This window comes from Salmo trutta, chromosome 21 (assembly GCF_901001165.1).
Source record: "Salmo trutta chromosome 21, fSalTru1.1, whole genome shotgun sequence".
In the NCBI taxonomy this organism is placed as follows: Eukaryota; Metazoa; Chordata; class Actinopteri; order Salmoniformes; family Salmonidae; genus Salmo; species Salmo trutta.
Window position 1 is genome coordinate 24690063 of NC_042977.1, and position 26774 is coordinate 24716836.

Sequence of the window (26774 nt, forward strand, 5' to 3'; positions counted from 1 at the left end):
GTCGAGAATTCAAACTGATCTGTAGGCCGTTGATGTCTGTCTGTCTGGACGGGTTTGCGGCGAGAGAGAGAGAGCGAGAGAGAGAGAGAGAGAGAGAGAGAGAGCGAGAGAGAGGGGCCAAAAGGCACACATCTTATTGGGCTTTGTAATGCAGTTTTACGCTGGATCGAATTTGGGGACTTGGGGGGTTTAGCGACTTTGCAAGGTTGAAAGAGGCCCTTAGAGAAGACTTGACTTTCCTGTGATCTCCAGAGACACACCACGAGGACCTGTAGCCAATTCATTTGTACAGCTCTCTCTAGCAATGAAGTAAGGCCGGTCTGTCAGACATGAAATAATGAACGCTGACCTATGATCATATCATACACTTGTCCAATGAAGCGGACTACACTAGTAATTGATCACAGACCAATGGCCTACTAAATATTCACACATCATGTAGGTGAGCACACAGTGGCTAGGCTGGATCAATGTATTACAGCTTCTAAATCACTAAACTAGATCTGTCTGGTTGCTTGATATCCTACACTTAAAAGTCACTATTGGAGAGGGAGAAATTAATATATATACAATTTAATGAGCAATGTAATCAACAGCCCAATGCCGTCTCGTTGTCAACGACTACTGATAATGGACTATGTATTGAATTCTAGCCCTTCCTATTGATGATGTGGGCTAAGATATGTTTCAGAGGGAGACAGAGATGGAGAGAATGTGAGAGAGAAAGAAAGTGAGGCAATAGAGAAGGAAAGAGCAAGATAAATAAATAAATGGAGAGAATATGACAGAAAGAGAAAGAGAGACCAGTCTGTGTTCCCTAGTGGGCAGCTTTGTGTCCATGGCTATAATTGCATCGCTGGGCCGAGGGGAACCCAAAGGGTCACTGGTCCCTTTCCTTTCCACACACACACCACTCCTCACCGGTTCAGACAGGTCAATTGCACAGCTAAATGTGTTTTCCTTTCTCTCCTAAAGGGGCTGGGGCCAGGGCCAGACTGGGCTGACCCCTGCCTGGACCGGGGCTACATGCCCTCACACTGTAGCTGGAGCCAGAGGCACATCCCAAATGGCACCCTACTCCCTATTTAGTGCACTATGGGCCCTGGTCAAAGGTAATGCACTAAATAGGGAATAGGGTGTAATTTGGCACGTAAACCTAGAGCTGTCCACCCTGTAATCGTGGGCATGGTAGGCATGTTAGCCTCTGCACCCAGTCACGTCCTTTTAACAGGCAATGATACACTGCCTCACTCTGTTGTTGATACTGAGGGGGCTTGGGACTAGCGGGGAATAGCGTTTAGAGTGAGTGCTGTGGTGGAAGCCATTTGGTGCACTGGGTTTCCAGACTCTTATACTTTCAGTCACCCTAAACATTTAGTGGATTCTCAAATGTTACATAAATGTTTTGAACCAAAGTAGCCTAATTGATTTTTTTTAGTGTGAAAAATAGGTTTGCGATACAAATGGCACCCTATTCCCTTTATAGTGCACTACTTTTGACCAGGACCCATAGGTGTACAGTGTCACTGTAGTGTACCTCTGAAGCCTCCTTCCAGCAGGGTGGTAGCTCTGACCCTCTTCTGGCCGCACCACTCATACTCCTCGAAGCGGGTCCCGTTCTCTCCGTCCATGTCTGCAGAGTCATCCTCAGCAAACGCACCCTCCCTCTGAGAGAACAAAGACACTGTCAACACTGAACCAGACACAGGGTAGGGCTTGGAGTAGAAAAATACATGTTCTCCTATGTCAGAATTTGGAACTAGTCGCACAATCAACCAAAAACGATCTGAATTCTTTGAATTCCAAGTATACTATATCACCAAAATGCTTATCAACACTTTTTATATATTTGTTATTAATACAAAACTAGCTATGAGGTACAATAGGTGATAGAACTACAACTAATGGATCTGTGGAAATTTGGAAAAACCATCACCAAAGTAAGGGACCGAGGGCAGTATCATGACCAACGTTATAGAAAGCATGACTTCTATAAGTAAATACATTATGTTCTGGGAGCTAATGACATGTGTTACAGTGTGAGTGAGCATGAATCTTTGAGTTGGTCAGGATACCTCACTTGCCATCTATTATATTTAGGAACCAGAGATTCAGAGGAGGAAGAAGACTTTCCTACAGGAGGGAGAGGTGGGCGGACCATTCGACAGGAGAGAGGTATTTGCCTACAGTAATGATTCTTTCCCCTGGATGCTTCAGTTGAGCATCTAACTGCTACTAAGATATGACTAAGATGTTATTACCAGCAGAAAGCAGAGGAAAGCTCTTTCTTTAAGACTGGAGAAGCCCAGATTCAGTGTTTGGTGAACAACTAAAAGAAGAGGTTGTCAGACAATGTGTCTATGAGTCTTTGTCATGTCTATGTCGTGTCAAGCCTAGGGGAAAGAGAGGGAGCAGAGTTGATAGATACTAGATAGCGTGGTGGTGACCAGTGACTAGAGAGAGGTGACTGGTTGACTAGAGGCCTGAGGGGCCTGAGGCTAAGGGGGAACGGGTACGGACGTGAGGCTACCTTGAACAGACATTGTTCCACATGCCTACTCATCTCCTCCTCTGTCCCTGCCAGCGGCGCGCTGCACAGTGGACATACCTGCCCATCCTCTGGCTTCCGGCGCTTCATCTTCCCAATACGAGCTGAAACACAAAGAAACAGAGGAAGAGGTGTTTAGAAACATGGGGAAATACATGGAAATCTGAGACTTGTTTTTGTAGTTCTCGGTTTTAAGTTCCGTCCTGAAATATCACATCGGTAGGTGAAAAAAAAGTCCATTGACTTCGGCAGACAGCCACGCGGCTACAATGACATGATTGGCTGAAATGCAGCAAAAAAGGACGCAATCCAAAAAAACAGAATGAACTTGATTAGAATCTAATATAATGAGTTATTTGATCATATTAAACCCTCTGTCAGTGTGGATAACCAGGCTCATAGCAGGCAATACAGCCCAGCAGAAAGTCTGGTTGTGACAGAGGCAACCTTTAAATCTGGGAACCGGTATTGCGTTTGACATGGACCAAAAACACACTGTAAATGCATGGTAGCCTATTGGGAGTTTTCTACCTCCTCAGTCCTCCAGCTGTGTACTACATGGCACTCTCCTCTGCTTGGCAGAAGATCAGCAGTGAACGCTATTGGCATTCACAACATGTCAGAAAAGTTTGCTGCCTCGCTGGAAATAACGCGGGTCAGCGGAGTGGAGGGGAATCGTTGCGCCCCAGGTCTCCTAGACGACACCACAGCGTTTAGTCTGGTACCAGAAGATCAGGAATTACAAAAGCGGGCGGGGAGGCCGTCATGACAACCATCCTCAGTGCCACAACTACTCTAATGTCATGAGTCTACCCGCTAATGTTAGGCCTATAACACATTGACAGGACAAAGAGACGGGGGCAATCTACTCTTCATGGGAACACTGTTTCAGGAGAACCATCCCCGGTGCCACAACTATGGTCTATTACCACTACATGTTCTCACACATTGACAGGACAAAAAGAGAGGGCAATCTATTCTCTTCATGGGTCCAAACAGTGTTTCAGGAAGATGCCTAAACCGAGAAGGTTCCTCCTCTTTCTCCAGGATGACAGGTAAAGATAGTCTACTGTAGGTCTAGGTCACGTGACTGAAATGAACAATCCTTCCACGTATATCTCTCTCTAGTCACGACCCCCCCCCCACATAATTAGAAATTTAACACAGCAGAACAGCAGCCATTGCGCCGTAAGTCTTTGTCGGCTTTTCTTAACTGCAAATGGCGTGCGGGGACATTAATCTTTAGGTGGCTGTGATTGTGAAAGGGGCCAAGGGGGACCTGAAGAGGGACAGCGAGAGGAGGAGGGACATCGCGCCATAACTCCAGGGAGATTGGGACAACTCCTCATATTCTCTCTCCCAGGCCAGGGAACGGCTGATGGTAATCGAGGAGGGCGTCATTAAACGCTGAGAGAAAGGGACGATTAATTAGGCACGGCACAAGCCCCCCCCAAGAATCATTCAGGTTCCACATGAGAGGTAATAGACATTAATGGAGGCTTGAGTTTAAACAAAGTCGGCACCGTTTCCTTTCCTTTCAGCACTGAGGCTGCTACCGAGGCAAGCGTACGCTAAATGTCAATGGAGGGAGCCTGGGCCTGCAATAAGCTAGCTGGGGAGTGTTGAGGAGGGGACGGGGGGCAGACTCTTACCGTGGCGAATGCAGCAGGGGGCAAGGGGGGCTCCGTTGTGCAGTCCAAGGGGAGCACTTTTGACACTTTCCTTGGCGTAGCGCCTGCACCAGCAGAGGTCATCGACTGTTAACATATCAAGAAGGTCAAGGGTTAATAGATCCTCTGCTCGTGTAGGCGCTAGGTCAAGGGAAAAGCAGGGAGGGAGACACACAGGGGCAGCCAGGGCTCCCAACCCTCCCACCAGCCAGCCCTGCTATCACACTCTGTGGGTCAACAAGGGGCAGGCCTGGCTCTGTAGCTGTAATGTAGGCTACAGCCTGAAGCTGGTCCCCAGTGTGAAGGGGCTGTCAGCAAGGTCCTCTGGCGATACTTAGCCATAATGTGTGATATAGATGACAGAGCCAAGAATATGGCTACGCAGGGTCACATCCATCACAATCCAACCAAACACAGGACAGATTGACACCTCACTCATGGCCGCCCTGCCTGGTCAAGGTCCCACAGACTCTGTATTCCCACTCTGAATATTAGGGTGACCAGATGTCCCCGATTTCCAGCGACAGCCTGTCCCTGGAAATGTCCCCGATTAGCCCTCAGAAAGAATAAAGCAACTCTGGAAGCTAAATTGAGGCTGATATTTCAATAATCAAAACACTGTATCCAATCAGATTTGCATGTAAAAAATGTTGTCTGTCCCTGTACCAAACTTGTTTGCTCCCATGGCTTTGCCTCAGACCTCATGATAATGTTTGATCGGTAATACACTGTAACCACCGCATGAACAACCATGGCCATAAAGTGCATCCAACAGCATATGCTACAGACCGTTGGTGGCTTTCTAAAATGTATTTTATCTTTGTTTAACCAGGAAGGCAAGTTGAGAACAAGTTCTCATTTACAACTGGGACCTGGCCAAGATAAAGCAAAGCAGTGCGACAAAAACAACAACACAGAGTTACACATGGAGTAAAACAAAGATACAGTCAATAATACAGTAGAAAAATAAGTCTATATACAATGTGAACAAATGAGGTGAGATAAGGGAGGTAAAGGCAATAAAAAGGCCACGGTGGCGATGTAAATACAATATAGCAATTAAAAACACTGGAATTGTAGATTTGCAGTAGGTGAATGTGCAAAGTAGAAATACTGGGGTGCAAAATAAATAAATACAGTAGGGGATGAGGTAATTGTTTGGGCTATTTATAGATGAGCTATGTACAGGTGCAGTGATCTGTGAGCTGCTCTGACAGCTGATGCTTAAAGCACCAGGAGATAAGTGTTTCCAGTATCAGAGATTTTTGTAGTTCGTTCCAGTCATTGGCAGCAGAGAACTGGAAGGAGAGACGACCAAAGGAGGAATTGGCCCTGGGGGTGACCAGTGAAATACACCTGCTGGAGCGCGTGCTACGGGTGGGTGCTGCTATGGTGACCAGCGAGCTGAGATAAGGCGGGAGTTTACCTAGCATGGTCTTGTAGATGACCTGGAACCAGTGGGTTTGGCGACGAGTATGAAGCGAGGGCCAGCCAACGAGAGTGTACAGGTCGCAGTGGTGGGTAGTATATGGGGCTTTGGTGACAAAACGGATGGCACTGTGATAGACTGCATCCAGTTTGTTGAGTAGGGTGTTGGAGGCTATTTTGTAAATGACATCACCTAAGTCGAGGATCGGTAGGATGGTCAGTTTTACGAGGGTATGTTTGGCAGAATGAGTGAAGGAGGCTTTGTTGCAAAATAGGAAGCCAATTCTAGATTTAACTTTGGATTGGATATGTTTGATGTGAGTCTGGAAGGAGAGTTTAAAGTCTAACCAGACACCTAGGTATTTGTAGTTGTCCACATATTCAAAGTCAGAACCGTCCAGAGTAGTGATGCTAGTCGGGTGGGCAGGTATATGACTAGATAGGCTAGGATTACAAAAACTGAGGAGGGGTAATACATTTCTGTGTTAATTTACAAGTATTTGAAAGGGCTAGAGAGAAAATTGGTAGTTCCGTACAATGTATTAATTTTCGCACGCAGCTACATAACTAAATAAAATGTTTCATTTACTAAATCTGGTCACCATACTGAAGATGCACTTTCGCGTTGCCAGTTGCTGCTTCAACTTGTATTGACAATTCCAACTGTAGTGCAGGTGATATTTTCAGTAGTCTATTGAAAAGTATAAAATAAACCTGTTTTAGAAGATAATCATAGGCTACTTAATAAATATGAATAGAATATTATTTGATAGGGAAATTACTTATGAGGAAATATCCTAAATAGACATGATTGAATCGTGTCACAAGCCAATAGTGACATTATTTCAGAACATTATTGTACCATTTTCACCAAGATAATGAAGCTGCTACTATGTTGTGTTGCTGCCATGCTATGTTGTCATGCTGTTGTTGTCTTAGGTCTCTCTTTATGTAGTGTTGTGTTGTCTTAGGTCTCTCTTTATGTAGTGTTGTGTTGTCTTAGGTCTCTCTTTATGTAGTGTTGTGTTGTCTTAGGTCTCTCTTTATGTAGTGTTGTGTTGTCTCATCATGATGTGTTTTGACCTATATTTTTAATCTCCTGTCCCAGCAGGAGGCCTTTTGCCTTTTAGTAGGCCGTCATTGTAAATAAGAATTTGTTCTTAACTGACTTGCTTAGTTATTAAATAAAGGTTAAATCAAATAAAAATAGGCTCTAATCATGTCATTCCATACAAGTAGGCTTTGTGAAGTTGCAAATGAGGAGATCATGATACCTTCATTAATATATATATGTAATTCTACAGGATGTTGTACCAGAAATGCAGTTAGAAATAAATAAATTACCTTAAGAAAAATATAAACGTCTTAGATGCTTATGAAAAGTATTGAACTTTCAAAGGAAAAATGAAATGTTTACATACCATTCAATCGCGTTTGCCTATTAGCCCGCACTCGTAAAAATGTCTGCAGGTAGGAAGAAAGGAATCACACAAAATATGCATTAGATATGGACCTTTGCATGTATAATGTTCATGGATACATTAGTAGTAGTGCATGGGCGGATTGCTTTGGATTCTACAGTGTGCCCTGCAAGTTACATCTTGATAGTAAACAAAAACCTACTTCTCTTTTGGGCTGTATCGTGTCTTCCATAACAGGGTCGGTAAGTTTTGGTCAAAGCCTTTTCAAGCCGACAAACTCACTTGTTCACGTATATCATTTAGGTCTCCTGGTACAAGACCGCATCATTAATACAATTTTGTGTCAATAATTTTATGCGGATGCCAAAGGATTGAATGTGCCGCCTACAAAGCCGCTCTGTTCATTGCCGTCGCCATGTTGGCTTGGCGTGTGTCATGTGACCAACACAAGAGTGAAAGTTCAGAGGACGTCCGGTCTCGTACCACCGTTGGCCACTAGATAGCAGCACTACGTAATGCAGAGGCTGGCTTCAATGGAAGTTGCCTTATTAATATGACATTTCAAGTTTGTCAAGTAACTTGTGGGGTAAACAAGTTGTATGCATCATATCTAAACTTGTTTTTTTTTGCAGTCAATACAAATAGTACAAAGGTTTTATTTCATTTTCTGAAAATAAGTGTTTCATAATTTTGTACAATCTCATATCAAAGTGACATAAGAAATGGGCTATGAATTCTCCCCATCTAAACTTGTTTGAAACTGACAGGCATGGTCAGTGATTGTGAATACCACTAAGATATGGGTTAAGTGGGACCACCTATATTTCTTCTCCCCTCTCTTCCAGAGTTTGTAGGCTATGTGCTGACACTAGCAGGGCCAGTCAGGGCAATGGATGGATGTCCACTCATTGACACGGGCACAGAGTGTGGTCACAAATTCAAACTCCTGCCGAGTGGATCGTCCATCATATACCAGACAGGCCTCTTACACTGACACTTAAGTCATGCACATGTCCAACTTGCACCATGATATGATGATCCACTATGTATGCTTCCCAAATGGCACCCTATTCCCTATTTAGTGCACTACTTTCGACCAGGGCTCATAGTGCTCTGCTCAAATATAAAGCACTATTCAGGGAATAGGGTGCCTTTTGGGTCGCACACTATCTAAATGGCTTACACGATTACATGATGAGGAAAAATAACAAAAATCTAAAATTTCAAGGGGGGTTGGGGTCTCCATTTACTTAATAATTTGTATGAAATGATTTCAGCAGCAGCTTTACTAATGAAAATATATACTTTAACCACTGCCCCTTTAATAGGCCTGTCAATGTATGGATATGACTTTATGGTATAAGGGAGAAAACCACTTGACCCAAATAATAGATCACTGCCATATGAGTTTGAAATACTAAACTTTGAGAGAGAAAAAGTATGGTATATAAGCTACATTATGATTATAGCTTTGATTAAAACACTGTGCTGTATGAGTAAGTTAAATCCCAACTAATCTTCTGTACGTTTGCGACCCAAATAGCACCCAATTCCCTATATACTGTAGTGCACTACTTTTGACCAGGGCCCATTGGGGTCTGATCAAAAGTAAGGCACAGTGTAGGGAGTAGGGTGTCATTTGGGATGCAAACTGCAGTTGTGAGGCCTCCAGCAGAATGAGGTGGAAAACATGTCAAGGATGCTATAGACCAGAAGAGATACCATCCGGGCTTAGGGAGCATAAGAGCATAGCTTGAGGTAAACTATGGATGATTACCTATCTGAACAGGGAAACACATTACAGGCTGGGCAAATCTTTACCAGAGATAGTCAGAGGATAGATGGGCTCCGTCCCAAATGGTACCATATTCCCTATATAGTGCACTACTTTTGACCAGGGCCTATATGGATCTGGTCAAAAGTAGTGCACTATATAGGGAATAGGATGCCATTTGGGGCACAACCAGGTAGGATAGAGGTAGGCGGCTTGGCTGATTCCTGATGGAGACTAGGACCTCTATTGACTCCCTGATCCACTCCATGATAGCGAGATGATTGGCTGAGTCAATGTTGTGTGTTCAACACTAAAACAACAAATTATTACTTTGTCGTCTTTCACCATCGCCGCGGTGACACCTGTGAGTTTGCCTAATGTTTAACCTCTAACAGAGAGCAGGGGACTTTTTTGCACGTTGTCCTTCCATTGCCTGTCCTGTTATTTTACCAGGAGTAGGTTTCATAGTGAGTTTTATAGATTTTTCCTGTCATATGACAGGATATGATGATGGGATTATGATGCTAAATATGTGGGCAAAGAGCAGCATCCTGGCAGGGGCCCAAATGGCAACCTATTCCCTACATAGAGTACTACTTTTAACTAGGGCTCTGGTCAAAAGTAGTGCACTAAATAGGGCATAGGGTGCCATTTGGAACAGCCCAGCTCACCTGGTATCTGTCGGAGTGGTGGGCATCTTCAGAGGAAAGAGGGGAGACCACCGGTGACTCTCCCTCGCGTTTGATGTGCACCGACAACAGCATGGACTGAGGAGAAAGAGCAAGACAGTTATTGTGAGAGGAAGAGAAGAGGGGCATGCTGCAGTGGAGGAGAGGAGGACACTCACCAACATTACAGTCATCTATAAACCTTCGCTGAAAGACTCAGACGAGCCTCCGGCATTACAGTCCTGACCCACTGACAAACTTAATTGAGTTAATTTCTCAAATGAACAAGAGGAAAAGGGGGTGGAAGGGGAAATAGTGCTTACTTTACGGGGCATCTTTTGACAAAGATCCAGCTCTTTACGAGGCTGCTATGAAATATTTGTATTTACAATGTGTTCCTATTAATCAAGGAGAGAGAAGAGAGCAGGGGCTTAAGTGGCCGACAACTATAATGTAATATTAATATGTGAGAAATGGCAGACCCCTAGTGCTGGGACAGTAAATGAAGCATTGTGCATGGCTTTTTATCCTTCAGGACTGCAAGGTCGGGTAACTGCTGTTTATTTTTGTAGCTTCAAAGGCTTTGAGCTTGGGAAATATTTGTGTGTTGTATTTTATTAGTTTCAACTGGACTAGTTGCAAATGTGTCAGTTAGCACAAGCCCCTGACATCAACTACTACCTGTAATTCTACTTAAGTGTAACAGTGTGTTGACTAATATACAGATTCATGTCAGTGTTAGATACAGGAGGTGCCATGTTAGTTAGCATGTGCCTCTCACTTCATCTCGCCTCGCCGTCCAGTTTCCCCCTGGCCCCGAGAATTAAGAGGCATGGGGCTGGCATGGAGTTGCTATGGCGATAGCGTGGTTGAGAGGGGGCGGGAGGCATGTGTGAAGCGGGAAAGGTTCATCCCCTTTAGAACCAGTAGGCTCGTCTGGAAGGTCTGGAAGGCAGTGTTCACGTGAAGCAACAGCCCCTGTGATCCTCAACCAGCCTCTTCATTTTTCACACGGTGTGGCGGAATACTAAGTACCTACTGGGGAATGCTCAGTCATGCCTCGCTCAGATGGCCTGTTCTGTTTCCTTCACCCCGGTCCCTGTTCGTTCCCTGTTCCCTGTTCCCTTACTCCCGCTCTCCTCACCTAACCACGATGACTCCTGTTCCCCCAGCCCGTGTCTGACTCTCCCCTAGCCCCTGTCTCTGACTCTCCCCTAGCCCCTGTCTCTGACTCTCCCCTAGCCCCTGTCTCTGACTCTCCCCTAGCCCCTGTCTCTGACTCTCCCCTAGCCCCTGTCTCTGACTCTCCCCTAGCCCCTGTCTCTGACTCTGAATCAGGCCCTACCAGAAAGTAGTAGTGAGGAGCGGTGAGCCTGCAGGCTTACATAATAATTTGTAATATGTGCTGTTACTACAGTACCACATCTGTCTCCAATCTCTTAGAGAATATCTTATGTCAAGTGTTATTGAAGTGTTGTGGTTGCAGTTTCACCTGATACATCTAAAAGCTTTTCCTATGGGGTGTTGCTATAGGCCACCAAGTGCTAACAGTCAGTATCTAAATAATATGTGTGAAATGCTTGATCGTGTATGTGATGTAAACAGAGAGGTCTACTTTCTTGGGGACCTGAATATTGACTGGTTTTCATCAAGCGGTCCTCTCAAGAGGAAGCTTCTTACTGTAACCAGTGCCTGTAATCTGGTTCAGGTTATTAATCAACCTACCAGGGTGTTTACAAACACTACAGGAACAAGATCATCCACATGATGTATTGATCACATTTTTACGAATATTGTAGAACTTTGTTCTAAAGCTGTATCCGTACCCATTGGATGCAGTGATCACAATATAGTGGCTATATCCAGGAGAGCCAACGTTCTAAAAGCTGGGCCTAAAATAGTCTATAAGAGATCATACAAAATATTTTGCTATGACTCTTACGTAGATGATGTTAAAAATATGTGTTGCTCTGGTGTGATTAATAAGGAGCATCTAGACGCTGCACTTGATGAATTTAGGAAATTGCTTCTTCCAATTATTGATAAACATGCACCTGTTAAGAAACTGACTGTTAGAACTGTTAAGGCTCCATGGATTGACGAGGAATTTAAAAAACTGTATGGTTGAAAGAGATGGGGCAAAAGGAGTGGTAAATAAGTCTGGCTGTACATCTGACTGGCTGACTTACTACAAATGGAGAAATTATGTGACTAAACTCAACAAAAAGAAGAAGAAACTGTACTATGAAGCCAAGATCAATGATATAAAGATTGAATGGAAAAACACACACACACACACACACACACACACACCCACACCCACACACACACACACACACACACACACACACACACACACACACACACACACACACACACACACACACACACACACACACACACACACACACACACACACACACACACACTACATGTTCATGTTTATAAATGTATGCAAATTGTAAAGCATTTTGTCTGTATTGTCTTTTTCGTTATGTGTCGGTTGGACCCAAGTAAGACTAGCTGTCGCCATTGGCGTCGGCTAATGGGGATCCTAATACATCAAATCAAAATCTCCATTATATATTTTTATGAAGTTCATCCATTTCATCTCAACCCAGTAAATGTCCTCCGAAATGGCAGTTGAATGAAGAGTAGAGGAAAAACTGTTGAGCACATTAAAGCGTGTGTCTTTGGAGATATTGATGATATTAAAGGTCCCCTTTTACCAGACAGGTACAGTGATCATTACAGACAGACATCCTTCATAGCATCTTTACCCTCCGCAGGGACACATGCCATCAGCAAATCGTACCTTTAATGGCAGAGAGACAATCAATCTCTCCCTCTGTGCCAACTGTGGCTGGCTCTGCTTGGCCCTGCTCCAGACTAAACCACAAAAAAAACAAATCTCATTCTCTCTCTCTCTCTCTCTCTCTCTCACACACACTTTCTCGCTCTCCCTTCACTCAACACATCCACTGATCCACATGCCCCTTCCTGTCACAGCTAAATGTGGCAGCATTGGGAGAACATTGGCCATTTAATGAAACCTCTTATTAACGTGTCACAATGTGGCTTGGAGTGTGTCTCAAAGTGAACACTTTGAAACACTGCATTGTACCGAGGAGTTAGACCCAGTTAGAGTCCCTTTTTAAGTTATTGGTTGTACAGTCCTTTGTCTCCATATCCTTTGGTTCTTATTGGGGGCACACAGAAACTGCTGTCCAGGGTCTCTTGGACCTGTTCTTTAATGAGGACTCAGACAGTCATGAAACCATAGGAAGTGCATCTATGGCCGCTTCTTCCTTTCCCCTCTCCCCTGCCTGCTGGAGCATGTCCACTGGGCTAGACTCCTGATACAGACAGTAGTAGCTTAATACCCTTCCTTCCAGAGGACCTTGCTGAGCTCTGCTGATTTTCTGAAGTACATTAGCCTAATAAGGCTCCAATAGTTGTGAGGGAGAGCCTGGACTGGGAGCTGGTCAGTAGACGATAATGGTCTTATTGGGGCTATGGTGTCTGGGAGAGGTTCTGCTGGTTTATCATGAACGTCTCTGAAGTCCTCTTACCTTAGGAGTTCCTGGAGCCACACTGCCGTCCTTGTGTCCGTGTGATGGGTTCTTACTGTAGGAGAAAGGGGAGAGACCGATTTAAAACAGGTTATTGGATCTGTATTTTTACAGTATGGGTAGGTTTGGATGTTTCAATCAAATGGGAGTTGCACAACATAGAAATGTTTTGTTTTGTTGGGGTTATATGTCTTTCCAGGAAGCCCTCTTCTTTTGCATGTATGTGTTTTCTGTGTCTGTCCTAATATAAGTAATATTCTTCTCTCTATCCTTTCAGATGATACCTCTGTCCTTTCAGGGGATACCTCTGTCCTCTGTCTCTGTGCAGATGACACCCCTCTTTTAACACTCAACTCTGTTTAAAGTCCCACAGACAGAGACAGCACTGTTTCTCCCCTTACTCACTCAGACAAAATGCAATACCCAGGGGACAGCTCAAACGGTCACTCAGTCACCAAGAAACACAAATCACACTTTTAATCGTCTGCAGGATTCAAACCCGCCCACCCTTTCTCCCCCTCCTCACAGCTCCCTCTGTGCCACTCAATCTGCCCACCCTTGGGCCATGCTGTGTTTGAAACAATTACAGCTCAAAGTATGACTGCTAAGCAGATTTGGGATATAATTGTTTTATTGAAGTAATCATTCTCTTGGATGCTCCCATCCACCCCTCTCCTCCTCTCCTCCTCTCCTTTCTATCTAACTGCCGTCACTGAGCTAGTGGCAGGAGCAGGAAATAAATGATTTTGCTGTTATTTGATTTGTCAGTGAAACGCCCCGTGCACTTAGGACTTTGAAATATGTTGAGGACAATGCGCTGGCTTGTAAACATTGTATTAAAGAGGCGGAGGAGAGGAGAGAGGGATGGATATAAAAGAGAGAGAAAGGAAGGGAGGTAGGGAGTCTGACCAACAGAGGGCAACATCAAATCACAGCCTCATCGACATTGTGGATTGAAGATGACTGATTAGAAGGCCGGAAATATTAAAAAAGCATCAGCCGACAATGGGGAGAGACATATCAAATCAGATATCTCCCTGAGACATTAATATCCCTCCTTCCCTATCCTCCTCCCTCTGCATATATAGACTGGCTGGAGCTCTCCTCTTGGCAGTCCTTCTTTCTTTCCATTTTTCTATTTGTTTCCTGCATATGTTCTGTTCTGTCACTTTCACTGTCTAGCTCGTCTCCCTCCTTTCAGTCTTTCCTTCTTTCACTCCTCCTCCCTATCTCCTCCTTTCACCGAGACGCAGATACATTTTTATGAGCCTCACAAATGATGTGCCGGGTCTAAGTGACAAAAAAAGTCACCCTTGTCATGTTCGCTTTGTGTCCTACGCGCAGCCCCAGATGCAGAGCGGCTTTGACAAGGCACTGAAATTCAATTTGCCCCGGTCCTAATCCAACAACGTGATTTGGCAGGCGAGCGTGTCCCCGGAGTGGACAGCTGGAGAGGGGAGGGGTGGCGGCGTGGCCTCACACAAGAGGCCACAGACAAGGTGTTTCAAGAAGGAAGCCAGGGATATCAAATAAGGTAAGCAGGAAGTAAAGATGAGTTGATTTACTATTAAATCTCCATAAGAAGAAATACTTATCTTCCTGATGTGGTAACATCCTAGTGTAGCTATTGGTTGAGGTTCAGGTTGGTTAGGCAACCAGAGATAGTTGTATTGGTGTAATGAATGGCAGGTGAAGGCAGATTCAACCACTCGTCCTGCCTCCTTGCATAGGTAATAAGCCTTGTCCCCGCCCCTGGCCCCTCTGTGGAATCACTGGTGATTGATCTGCCAACCCAAATCAGGACCGGGCCTTGAAAGGGGATACATCTCCACACGGGCTCTGTACTGTTTGTGAGATAATAAACACACTCCCCGCCATCATAAATCCACCATCCAGGCAGGCAGGCAGGGTAACAGGCAGGCAGGGTAACAGGCAGGGAGGGTAACAGGCAGGCAGGGTAACAGGCAGGCAGGGTAACAGGCTGTCAGGGTAACAGGCAGGCAGGGTAACAGGCAGGGAGGGTAACAGGCAGGCAGGGTAACAGGCAGGCAGGGTAACAGGCAGGGAGGGTAACAGGCAGGCAGGGTAACAGGCAGGCAGGGTAACAGGCAGGGAGGGTAACAGGCAGGCAGGGTAACAGGCAGGCAGGGTAACAGGCAGGCAGGGTAACAGGCAGGGAGGGTAACAGGCAGGGAGGGTAACAGGCAGGCAGGGTAACAGGCAGGGAGGGTAACAGGCAGGCAGGGTAACAGGCAGGCAGGGTAACTGGCAGGCAGGGTAACAGGCAGGCAGGGTAACAGGCAGGCAGGGTAACAGGCAGGGAGGGAGGCAGCATTAACTGGGCTGTGTCTCTATCTGTGTCTGTGCTGACTGTGTCACACTCATGTCATCCCTCCACTCTGGTCCAGCAGACAGTACAGGAGGGCCTGCTGCTTTTAGAGCACTGTAACTAATGTACTGCACTATCAATCTGGATGAGAGACCTCGGCCACACTGCTAGAGACACACCAAGGGGGTGGAGAGGGAGTGGGGTGGAGTGGGAGTTGGGCACTTACAGGTCAAAGGGATGTCACAGCTAGGGTTCATTCTCAGTGTTAGTGGCTGAGGGTTGAGAGGACATCCACCATGTCTTATTTGATAAAAGAGTTGTAGGAGCCTCCATGAAAAGTTGTATTTGTATCTATTGCACACTCGGAAAGAGAGCGGTCTGGGAAAGTGTGAGGAGGAACTTGAATAGAGAAGAGCAAACAAAGATAATAAATATTACCTACATACTCTGGCAGTGTGTAATGCTCGGTATCTCCTGACTGTCCAGTGTTTCATTCTTTCTCTTTATTACCTCAAAATGCCATAGAAACAATAAGAAAAGCTGACTTGTTGTTTAAGGTGGCTGGCACTACTGTATATAGGGAGCGACAACAAGGAGATGAAACATTGAGGTGCTGTTGTCACAGTGACATAAGGTGACAGTGAGGAGAGGGAGAAAGGGAGAGATGAAAGAAGACAGAGATAGCGGGATAGGGAAGGAGTGCAGGTGCGGCTTCTTGCAGCTTCACACGTGCCCGTTTCAATGAATTTTGATTTTAACGCTTGGGCAAAAAGCTTCCAGCCTGTCATGTCAAACCAATGAAATAGTTTTGAAATGAGCAACAAAGCAAGGAGAGAAAATTGACAAGAGATGGATAGAAAAGGGGGGAAAGAGAGGTTGCTGAAACAAGATGGAGTTCAAATGTGTTTTGTTAATGAGAATGTGAACAGGGGAGCAGATTTACCAGAAAGTAGAGGTGCTTTTTTCCAGTCAAGGCTATATAATTCTCCATAAAAGCAGTAGAAGTTAATGTGAAGTGAATATGCTTGATGTTCCGGCCCATGACTTTGACTACTCTTTGACAGCTCTGGCAGAATGCTAAGCTTTCATCTCCTAGACTGTTGGTCATTTGGCTAAAGGGGCCTGGTAGGATGCCTTCAGAATAACCCCTGCACCCCCGCTGCTCCTCCTCCTCTCTCCCAGACCCATCCAAACACCTCCCACTGAAACCAAATGTCCAGAGAACCAGAGTGACATTTCAAATGTCTTTATTCTTTTGGAACGTTTGTGAGTGTAATGTTTACTGTTCATTTTTATTGTTTATTTCACTTTGTTTATTATCTACTTCGCTTGCTTTGAAAATGTTAACATATGTTTCCCATGCCAATAAAACCCTCACATTGAATTGAAATTGAGAGAGAGAGAGAGAAAGAAGGAGAGAAGGAAGGAGAGGGAAGGAGAGGAGAGAGGATGAAAATTGAATAAGTCCTAGTCAGGGGGGAAGGGGTTGTAAGCTCGAGATAAAGATTGCTTTTCGTGTCGTTTGCCACCTAGCTCTGGCTCGCTCCGATGGAGGCAAATGGATTATGTGGAGGGGAGGGGTGGTGGTGTGGAGGGATATGTAGATTGCTCTGCCCCTGTGAGCAGGCTGATGTGTAAAGGGCATGATAGATTTCCATTTCCATACATGAGGAGTGGAGGCAGAGGAGAGGCGAGGAGAGGCGAGGCGGCCCCATCGGCCAAGGCCACTAGGGAGCCAGCAGCTCTGGCAGCTAGCCCCAATCTCACACACATCCACTCAGGGCCCCTCACGGCTCCTGACAGCCCCCATCATCTGCCTAATGCTACATCTTAAACAGCCTCCTCCATTTTACATGCACTCAAGTCTCATTTGGTGAAAAATGAAACGCTATCATTAAAGGGAGATTTACTACAAATTGCCACAAATTTGCCATGTCACTTCCAATGATCTGTGTGCCGATGTAGCGCTGCTGCCTTGCCCGGCAACGGTGTCAGAGCAGGAAGAATGGGACAGCGGAGTGTGGAGAGAGAGACGGAGGGAGGGAAAGAGAGGGACAGAGAGCAGGAGAGGGAGGGTGGGGGAGAGAGCGGGAGAAGGAGAGAGAGAGGGAGGGAGAGAGGGAGAGAAAGAGAAAGGAGAGAGGAGAGATTTAGAGAGAGGGATGGAAGAAAAAGGGGGGGACTTCCCTGCTGTCGTAAGGACATACTCTGCTCTTTAATGATATATGGATGGGTCTGATGTCCTCATAGCCTTCAAATCCAGAATCTGTGCTTTGTATGGGGTTCCACAGGTTATAGGCCCATTGTGGCAGAGCAGAATGGGGTTTACACAGAGGTAGAGATCACCATCCATCTTGAAAGTACATTTCAGCTATACAGTAAGAGGCATTATTGAAATTATGAAAAGCTAACTGACGAGTTTGCTAACCCCATTACCTGACATCGCTTTTCACACGTACGCGAAAAGATTAAAGCTCCAACATGGTTTGAACGAAGATTCATCATCTAACGGAAATAATTTCTCCCACTAAGCCCAGCAGTGATTGCATTGGGGCTAAACAGAACTTGGACTGGACTGGCCACCAGGAGCAAGGACATTCAGCACAAGACACTTCCTCTTTCTTTCTCTCTCTCCCCCTCCCCCCTCTCTCCTCCTAATCTATGAAGACCTCTCATTCCCCTCCCCCATATTCCTTAAATCAAAACTAAACGGCGGTGCGTTGCCGGGCTACAACCAGGCATAATTCACGTGGCAACAGCAATGGGGTTAATGCGGCCGGTGCAGGCGAGGCTAAATCACTGGGCCGTGACACTCAGCAGTGTCCGTCCCTGACAAACTAGGAAGGATGACGCCATTTCTTTAAATAACCGCTGCCATCAACCACCCAAGCCCTCCAGGCAGGCTCCCCGTGTCCGTGTCTGCAGCGGAGGGGTAGGAGAGTGGGGAGGGTGGAGGGCTGGACCCGGAGGGGAGGGCGGCCCGTTGCCCTTTATTAATTATTAAATGATAACTCCTCACTGCCGCATGATGGATAACGCTCAGTCTGGAGAGGAGTGAAGAGGAGCAAACGTCCCCCTCCTCCCCCTCTACCCTCTCACCGTTACCCGCCCTCAGCACACACACGCACACACACGCACACACACTGAGAGAGCACAGTGGGGAACATGCCATGGGCCTTTTGGGCTGGCTCTGGTACTATGTGTTACACATGTACTGCAGCAGGCGACAGGGATCATTCAGTCAGATAGGGGAGGAAACAGTGTCGCTAAGGGAAAATGTGCTTTGATTTCAATGAGTAGTGAGCGGAGTAAGGCTCCTCGTGGCAGTGGGTTAATGGGTGGTGCTATAAAGCAGGGTGGGTAGGGAGCACTTGGTCACGGGATCAAGGTGAAATACGATTTCAAATGGCTGCCTCCTATCGCAAGGGTTAATGGTTTGATTTATCCCATTGTAAAACTGGGGCTGCAGCTCAAATGGTACCATATTCCCTATATCAGGGATGGGTAACTGGGGGCCCGTGGGCCCCACGATTTCCAAAGACCAAAGACCATATACTGTATATATATTTTTTTTTGTTGAGTTTTAATAGTAGAATACACCAGGTGCAATTTCTAAATGAGGTTGTGCATCAGAAGTTTTCCTCTTGTGATGTCAGTCACTGACAGTCATTCAATTAGCCATGTGAGCAAATGTTTTATTTATTGTAAGTTAGTCTTGCGGCCAGTTATCTAAACTTGTAATAATCATAGTCGAATTACTGACTGGGGGAGCAACATTTATTTTGTTAGTCAATCTTAGTCAGATATCATATAAAAAACAGAAAACATTTCTCTCCACCTTATGGCAAAATGTGTAGAATTGCAGGAAATTAGCTGTAAAATGGCAAATGTTTCCCGACGCCCGATGGGAAAAAATGTGTAGAATTGCAGGAAATGAACTCTAAAACTTCAAATTTCACAAATTTCAGGCTAGGGCTGACTGCATATGTGGGTATAGATGTGGGTACGCAGACCCGCCAAACACTGCAGCCCCCCATGATAAATTGAGATTTTTTTGTGGCCCCATCCCTGCCCTATATAGTGTACTATTTTTTAACCAGAGTCCTTCTGGTCTTGGTCAAAAGTACATTAGTGCACTATATAGTGAATAGGGTGCCATTTTGGACACCAGGTTGACTATTGAAGGGAACTGAATCTCCCTGCTTTCTCCAGCTGAAGCCTCCACAGTCAGTAAGAAAGTAATTGATACTGTAAATCTACCTCCAGATCTCTCTTATCTAATCCCATACTTACCTTACCATGGATAAGCTCTGTCAAGAACCAGAGAGATTTATGAACATCTGTCAGTGTGTTCTGCAGTTGATTTGTTTTCCTGGCTGGCCAAGTCCCCCAAAAGCCCATGTATCACTGCAGTATTAGCGGAAATACCAGGGGCTGGAGGGGGGCTAGGGTCTCTCCAAAAGCTCTTCTTCCAAAGCTGACGACTAAAGCATACTCCCAGACCCTGTCTATTGTACCCTCAGTAGAGAGATAGAATACAGTGCTTCTATGTGGTTCTTGTTGTGTATGATATAGAACTGAGAGTAGACTCCCTACTGTGTGCTGTAACAGATGTGGGGGTACAGGTATCAGTCTGATGGGGGGGTCAGCTGTATCCTCCCAGAATTCTGTTATGGACGAAAAGGTCAATAACGTGTGGTGGGTTGGAGGTATAACCTGAGGTGCATGTGGGGGAGGGGTGGACAGGGGGTGTACCTGAGGTGCATGTGGGTGAGGGGTGGACAGGGGGTGTACCTGAGGTGCATGTGGGTGAGGGGTGGACAGGGGGTGTACCTGAGGTGCATGTGGGTGAGGCGCTCCATCTCCTGCTCCATGTGGTCCTGCAGCTCTCCTGGACGCAGCAGCACCTGGCAGATAGGACAGATGGGGGCCTGGCTGTCATACAGAGACACCTTCCTCTTACCTGTAGAGATGAAGAGAAAGAGAGAAACAGAGAGAGAGAGAGACAGGAGAGAGAGAGAGAGGAGGAAAGAGAGCGAGAGAAAGAGAGAGAGTTATCAAGGGCAGCTCGGATGAGATCAGTCCACAGGGCTGTGTCCCTCTGGTAGGCGGGAGGGATGGAGTGAGAGAGGGGGCAGCAGGATTAAGTGCCTCAGAGTTCTCTTCCCTGAGAATTGCTGGACCCTACCGCCTGTCTCCAGTTACCTCATTAACACTGACGAAGTAAGCGACTGATTGAGCCCTGCAACACTCCATAGATCACATTCTGCCTCTACATCATTTCAACCGTATCAGAGAAAGACATACTGTACACACACTCATGCACACTTGTGAAAAAGTACAATCATGTCTGGTTTTACTTTGCCCCAAAACACAGTGGAGTCAAATAAGGTCTTGAAGAACATATACTCTTAGAAAAAAGGGTTCCAAAAGGGTTCTTTGGCTGTCCCTGAGGGAGAACCCTTTTTGGTTCCAGGTAGAACTCTTTTGGGTTCCATGTAGAACCCTATCTGGAAAGGGTTCTACATGGAACTCAAAGGGGTTCTACCTGGAACCAAAAATGGTTCTTCATATGGTTCTCCTATGGGGACAGCTGAAGAACCCTTTTAGGTTCTAGATAGCACCTTTTGTTTTAAGAACATACAGTATAAGATGTAATGAGCCAGTTCACTGTCTCTGCGTGAGTGTGTGAGTTTGTGTGCATGTGTGCGTGTGTGCGTGTGTGCGCGTGCGTGCGTGTGTGCGTGTGTGTGTGTCAGGAAACAGGAGTGTATTATGATTTCCATGTGTGTGTATGTATATGCGTCTAGGTATAGAGGAGACGTCTGGGCTAAAAGAGTCCCAAATGGTACCCTATGTCGTAAATTGTACACTTATTTTGACCATGGACCTGGTCAAAAGAAGTGCAGTATATAGGGAATACGGTGCCATTTGGGATGCATGATCTGTCTCTTTGCTGTTTTGGATCCCGAGACGTCCAATCAGACAGGTCTATTCTTAGACCAGGAACAATGGGCCTACACTGACACAGGATATCCTGTTGGGACGGGCTGTCAGGGCGACAACTGTGCAGGTAGAGGCAGGCGGGCGGCGGATGGTAGACACTGTCTGCCCTGACATCAGGAACACAGTCAGTGGGACACTCTTATACTTATCTGCCCCCATGACACCAAGTCTGAACGCGGTGACACAGTTTCACTGAGAGAAAGACAGTGATATGGCTTCTGTGTCTGAGTTTACAGAACCGCTACAGCCAGACAAATAACATTCCTAAGGTATTATATATCTATTCACCAATACGCACGCACACGCACTCGCACACACACACACGCACGCACGCATGCACGCACGCACACACACACGCACACACACTCACACACACACACACACGCACGCACGCATGCATGCACGCACGCACACACACACGCACACACACTCACACACACACACACACACACACGCACGCACGCACGCATGCACACACACACACAGACACACACTTGACTCTGAGGACCCTTCATGATAATGGCTCCAAAAGCTGTCTCGTCCATTGTGTAAATGCAGGTGAACAGGGCTATTACAGGGAGGTAACCTAGGAACAGGGCAGCGGAGCTGGGCTCATAACGTCTATAGTCTTAAAAACTATCAAGCCTTAGCTCTCTTCTCTGTGCTCAGTATAAATCCTTAAGCCCAGAACCTCTGTGTCCTTGACTTCTGAGAGCAGTGTTGTATTTAAGCAATAAGGCACGCGAGGCAGTGTTGTATCATGAATACAGACAGGTGATGTTCAACCTATTTACCTGTGACTGTCTTCATGATACAGCACTGCCTCGCGTGCCTTATTGCTTTTATACATTTTTTTTGCAATATGTTAAAATAACAATGAATTACATATTTTCATTCACATTTTATTTTGATAAGTCAATGCATACAATTTCATTCTTTCACCAGAAGATATAGCCCGGACAAAATATGGTTGTTAGTTCTTTTGGTCATGTTGCTACAGACGTGAGCCAGTCATGAAATATTTTAACATAGTTGCTATGCAAAAGCATTTGTCGTCCTTTCTATTCAAAATGTTCGCTATGCAGGCTGGATAACATTCTTACCACTTGCTAGCTAGCTAGCTAGCTCAGCTAACTCATTCACATCAAACATTGAACCTGGAATGACAGTACATTAGCTGCATTTCCCTTTGTTGTAGCTTTTATTCTATTGGCATTTACTTGGACACTTCCATGATAATGATGTTAATGCATGATTTCGATTGGCTCAGAAAAAGTTGTCTCGTCTGTGCACCGTTTACTCTATGTATGGCACAGAGATGAAAATTCAAAAGTGAAACATTGTTTCCGAGGTCGAACAAGCAGACAGCAGTCTTATATTAACCCCCGCTGTACCAAACTAAATGCTAGGCTTATATTAACCCCCGCTGTACCAAACTAAATTCTAGGCTGGAAGCAAGGGGAAATAATGTGTGAGTTGAGATAAATACAAGAGATGATTCAGACAGCAACATGAACATGATATTCTGATCATTTTCAGATGGAACTGTTAGCAGGCAGAGGTGTGTCTGTGATGGCCAATACAGCACGGCTTGGACTGCTACTCATCCAATCAGAATCCAGGATCCAAACAGCCAGTGTTGTATTTGTCTAGTGATGTGCTGCTATATTGTTTGAGCTGGTGATGGATCAGTCTCACGTCCCTCTGTAACAAACACACATAAACACAGAGCAGAGCAGCATACTGCTGCAGGGGCCCTCCAGGGGCCCATATCCCTGCCCAGATATTGGCCTGTCACAACTATTTCCTGCAAGAGTACAGATTCATCAGTAAGTAGTTAGCAGGGTCAATGTTAGTATGCACCACCACCCCATCCCCCTCGACCCTCCAGTTGCACACTCACTTGCAAACACGCAGAAATACACACACGCATATGCACACACACACACACACACACACACACACACACACACACACACACACACACACACACACACACACACACACACACCATCTCTGCGGCTCTCAGCCTACCCCCCTCCTCCGCACCTGGGTCCCAGTCAAGCGTGCCGGCGCATACTCAACTCCTATTCCCCAGCACTACTACTTAACAGCCCCACACTCTGGACACTATAAGTGACTTTGAAAAATAGGTAATCGATTACAATTCTGCGTGTCTCTGTTTCTCTCACCTCCCTCCCTCCCTCTCCCGCCCGCTGCATCCCTGCACATCTATTTCCAATTTTCTGCCCCTACCTTCTGTTTATTTTCCCTCGCTCTGCTCGTCCTCCATCTATTTATTTATTTATATCCTTTCTCTTTCTTTCCTCTTCCTTTCTTTCTTTCGTCCATTTTTCTATCACTTTCTCCTTTCATCTCCTGTGGTCTTTGTACCTGTCTCTCTCCTCTTTTCCCACCTGTCTCCTGTCTTCGCTCAGCAGTGGTCAGCTTTATTGCCCTGACAAGATAATTTGAGTGTGCCAAAGCAATCACCGTCCGCAAGAGTAAACAAAGAAAGATCCAATCCAATTCTGTTGCTGATAAAGTGCTTTCAATTCTGTGGGCAAACATATTGAGAAAACACAGGAATCCCTGGACGTTTTTGTCCATGGTTGATTTAGACTTTTTGTAGATGGGCTTTTTATATTGTTTTAAATGTGCATTTTGCTCATTGTAAAGAACCAGACTTTTTTGTTGTTGCTTACTGTAGGCCTTCAGTTTTGTGACAATTGTACAAGTGACAATGTTACATCAATGGCCATTTTGTCAGACAGCGTAGATTTCTCATGGTTGTCCAGATTGTTTAAAACAAAATGTTGAATGTGGTACAAATACCAATAGATTTCTGTGTACACCAGAGGAGAACAGCCATTCTTCTGATGCTGTTTGTGTGGGTAGAGGTAGACAGACTATGTGGTGGTCTAGAGTCCCTGTCTGTCTGAGGACAATGGGAGTGTGTGGCCCATCGCCTCTCGAGTCAGTTCCTTTAATTCATCCCTACACAATCAATGGGTTTTGTAATGGAGTCCTGATCACTGCAGCGAGGACCTGTCGGCCCCTTAACCACCTCCGTGTCACCTGTCATGCCCCAACGCACACAAATGCACGCACATATGCACTCACAGACACAGACGCACACACACATACACACACCCTCTAACCTACAATGTCTAGTTCTGGCTCAGAAAGGAGAGAGCTGATTGCTCTCCGCAACACGTAGCGTGGTGTGGGTAGACAGAGAAAGAGACATGGCTCCCTGAAGGCGGCAGGCAGGCAGGCAGCAGGCAGCAGGCAGGGCTGTGCCAGTGGGCAGGACAGACTGCAGGGCCCCAGCCTCACAGCACTGACTACCATTTTAACACTCCAGGAAAAGACAGAATTTGTTAATTGTATAAGTTCTGCCAAATCTTCAGGATAACTGAATTTCCAGACTGGTTGTGCATTTTACAAGTAAGAAAACATGTACATAAGATTTAATGTCACATAAGCTTATGGCATATTTGTTGTGCTGTAATGACAACAGAAGTACGTACATAACAGTGAACTGTGTTCGTTTTTTCATCCCACAGAGGCATGATGGGAATAGATGCTCCAGGGATTAGGGGTAGCAGAGTGACTGCCTGGCTGTAGTGACTCTGTCTGGGACTGTGTGGTGAGAAACTCCTCTCCTCTCTGTGAGTTGAGAGCGGGCCGGGCGAGTGAGAGAGAGACACAGAGAGACACACAGAGAGAGAGAGAGACACACAGAGAGAGAGAGAGAGAGAGAGAGAGAGAGAGAGAGAGAGAGAGAGAGAGAGACACAGAGAGAGAGAGAGAGAGAGAGAGAGAGAGACACAGAGAGAGAGAGAGAGACACAGAGAGAGAGAGAGAGAGAGAGAGAGAGAGAGAGAGAGCGAGAGCAGCCAGTCTAATAAAAAACTAGTTGATGGGAGAGCTACCGGAGCTGAATCAAGAAGGGGACCATGCGCTACAACATCCTGGTGAATGACTTGGTTTGGAAGAAGGACGAAAGGAAGGCGAGACCTGGGAAACCTCACTGCTCTTTCACTCCTAGCTGGGGTCACCATCTCTTAAGGTAAATATAAAACACTTCAGATAATAACCATTTGCATTTGCACACAAAATAACCTGAAGCTAGTTTTAGTATCCCTAACACTGATATTTTTCTCCGTCTTCCTAGGGTTACCTCGGTGGAAGCTAACAATCTTCTACAGTTGGAGCAGTTGGAAGGTCGACCACTGAAAGCACTGATGCCCTACACTTCGGTTAAGCCCAATAGACAAAGAATGTTAAGCTTTGGTTAACATTTGAGAAAAGCAATGGTATTTATGCTGAGCTTAAAAATGTACCTCTCCAATTTACCTCTCCAAATGACTTTAGGACCATCGACTGGCCGAGCCCCCAGGAGGTATCCCGTCCACCAGAACCAGTGAGTTCGGATCAGTCTGATTCTCTGTGCTCTGAATCGGAGGGGGACCAGCTTGAGGTAGGCTATACCTTCCAAAAGTGTTGTAAAGTACATATCTCCCATTTATAACACTGCACCAATTCATCAAATTTTCTCACTGTAAAGTGTAACCTGTGTGTTTGCATGTTTACGTCTCTGTCTCCTAGCCTGTTCCCTTTAACTCTGCTCCTGTTCTCCAGGACCTAGGGGTTCTGCCCAACACCCAGACGTGGATCCACCTGATGTCCTCCATTACCTGTTCTCCAGGACCTAGGGGTTCTGCCCAACACCCAGACATGGATCCACCTGATGTCCTCCATTACCTGTTCTCCAGGACCTAGGGGTTCTGCCCAACACCCAGACATGGATCCACCTGATGTCCTCCATTACCTGTTCTCCAGGACCTAGGGCTTCTGCCCAACACCCAGACGTGGATCCACCTGATGTCCTCCATTACCTGTTCTCCAGGACCTAGGGGTTCTGCCCAACACCCAGACATGGATCCACCTGATGTCCTCCATTACCTGTTCTCCAGGACCTAGGGCTTCTGCCCAACACCCAGACGTGGATCCACCTGATGTCCTCCATTACCAACCACCCTTCAACTTTTCATGACATCATCTACAGCTACTGTTGTTGTCATGTTGTCATTATCTGCTAAGAAAGTTTTCTTGCTCTAACATACTGGGCACATAATATGTGAGATACACAGATGAACTAAAAACACTAGCACTGCAAACACTCAGAACAAAGAGAGCAGCAGTGCCTGCAGTCTCCCTCTTCAAGTCCCCCTTCCGAGACTGGCTGCCTGTTGAGAACAAGTGACAGGCAGAACCTCCCACCCACACAGCAACCACCTCCTCAATATTCCACACACCAGAATTCGGTATTTTAGTTTATGATTGCCATGT

General features: G+C 45.8%; 1 protein-coding gene across 8 annotated transcripts in view; it reads right to left on the bottom strand.

Moving 5' to 3' along the window:
• Nucleotides 1–26774, bottom strand: part of rnf220a (ring finger protein 220a) — a 172769-nt gene that overhangs the window by 22772 nt on the left and 123223 nt on the right. For 2 of the 8 annotated variants that reach the window (XM_029704860.1, XM_029704864.1), the window contains exons 3-9: nt 20244–20373; nt 13082–13136; nt 9513–9608; nt 7068–7110; nt 4201–4305; nt 2531–2652; nt 1538–1667 (exon numbers count right to left, since the gene is read on the bottom strand). In XM_029704860.1, the coding sequence (XP_029560720.1) occupies nt 1538–1667; nt 2531–2652; nt 4201–4305; nt 7068–7110; nt 9513–9608; nt 13082–13136; nt 20244–20373 (681 nt within the window). Of the gene's footprint in view, nt 1–1537; nt 1668–2530; nt 2653–4200; nt 4306–7067; nt 7111–7269; nt 7524–9512; nt 9609–13081; nt 13137–20243; nt 20374–26774 lie in introns of those variants that run through there. The other 6 variants (XM_029704863.1, XM_029704866.1, XM_029704862.1 and 3 more) reach the window with 4 other exon arrangements.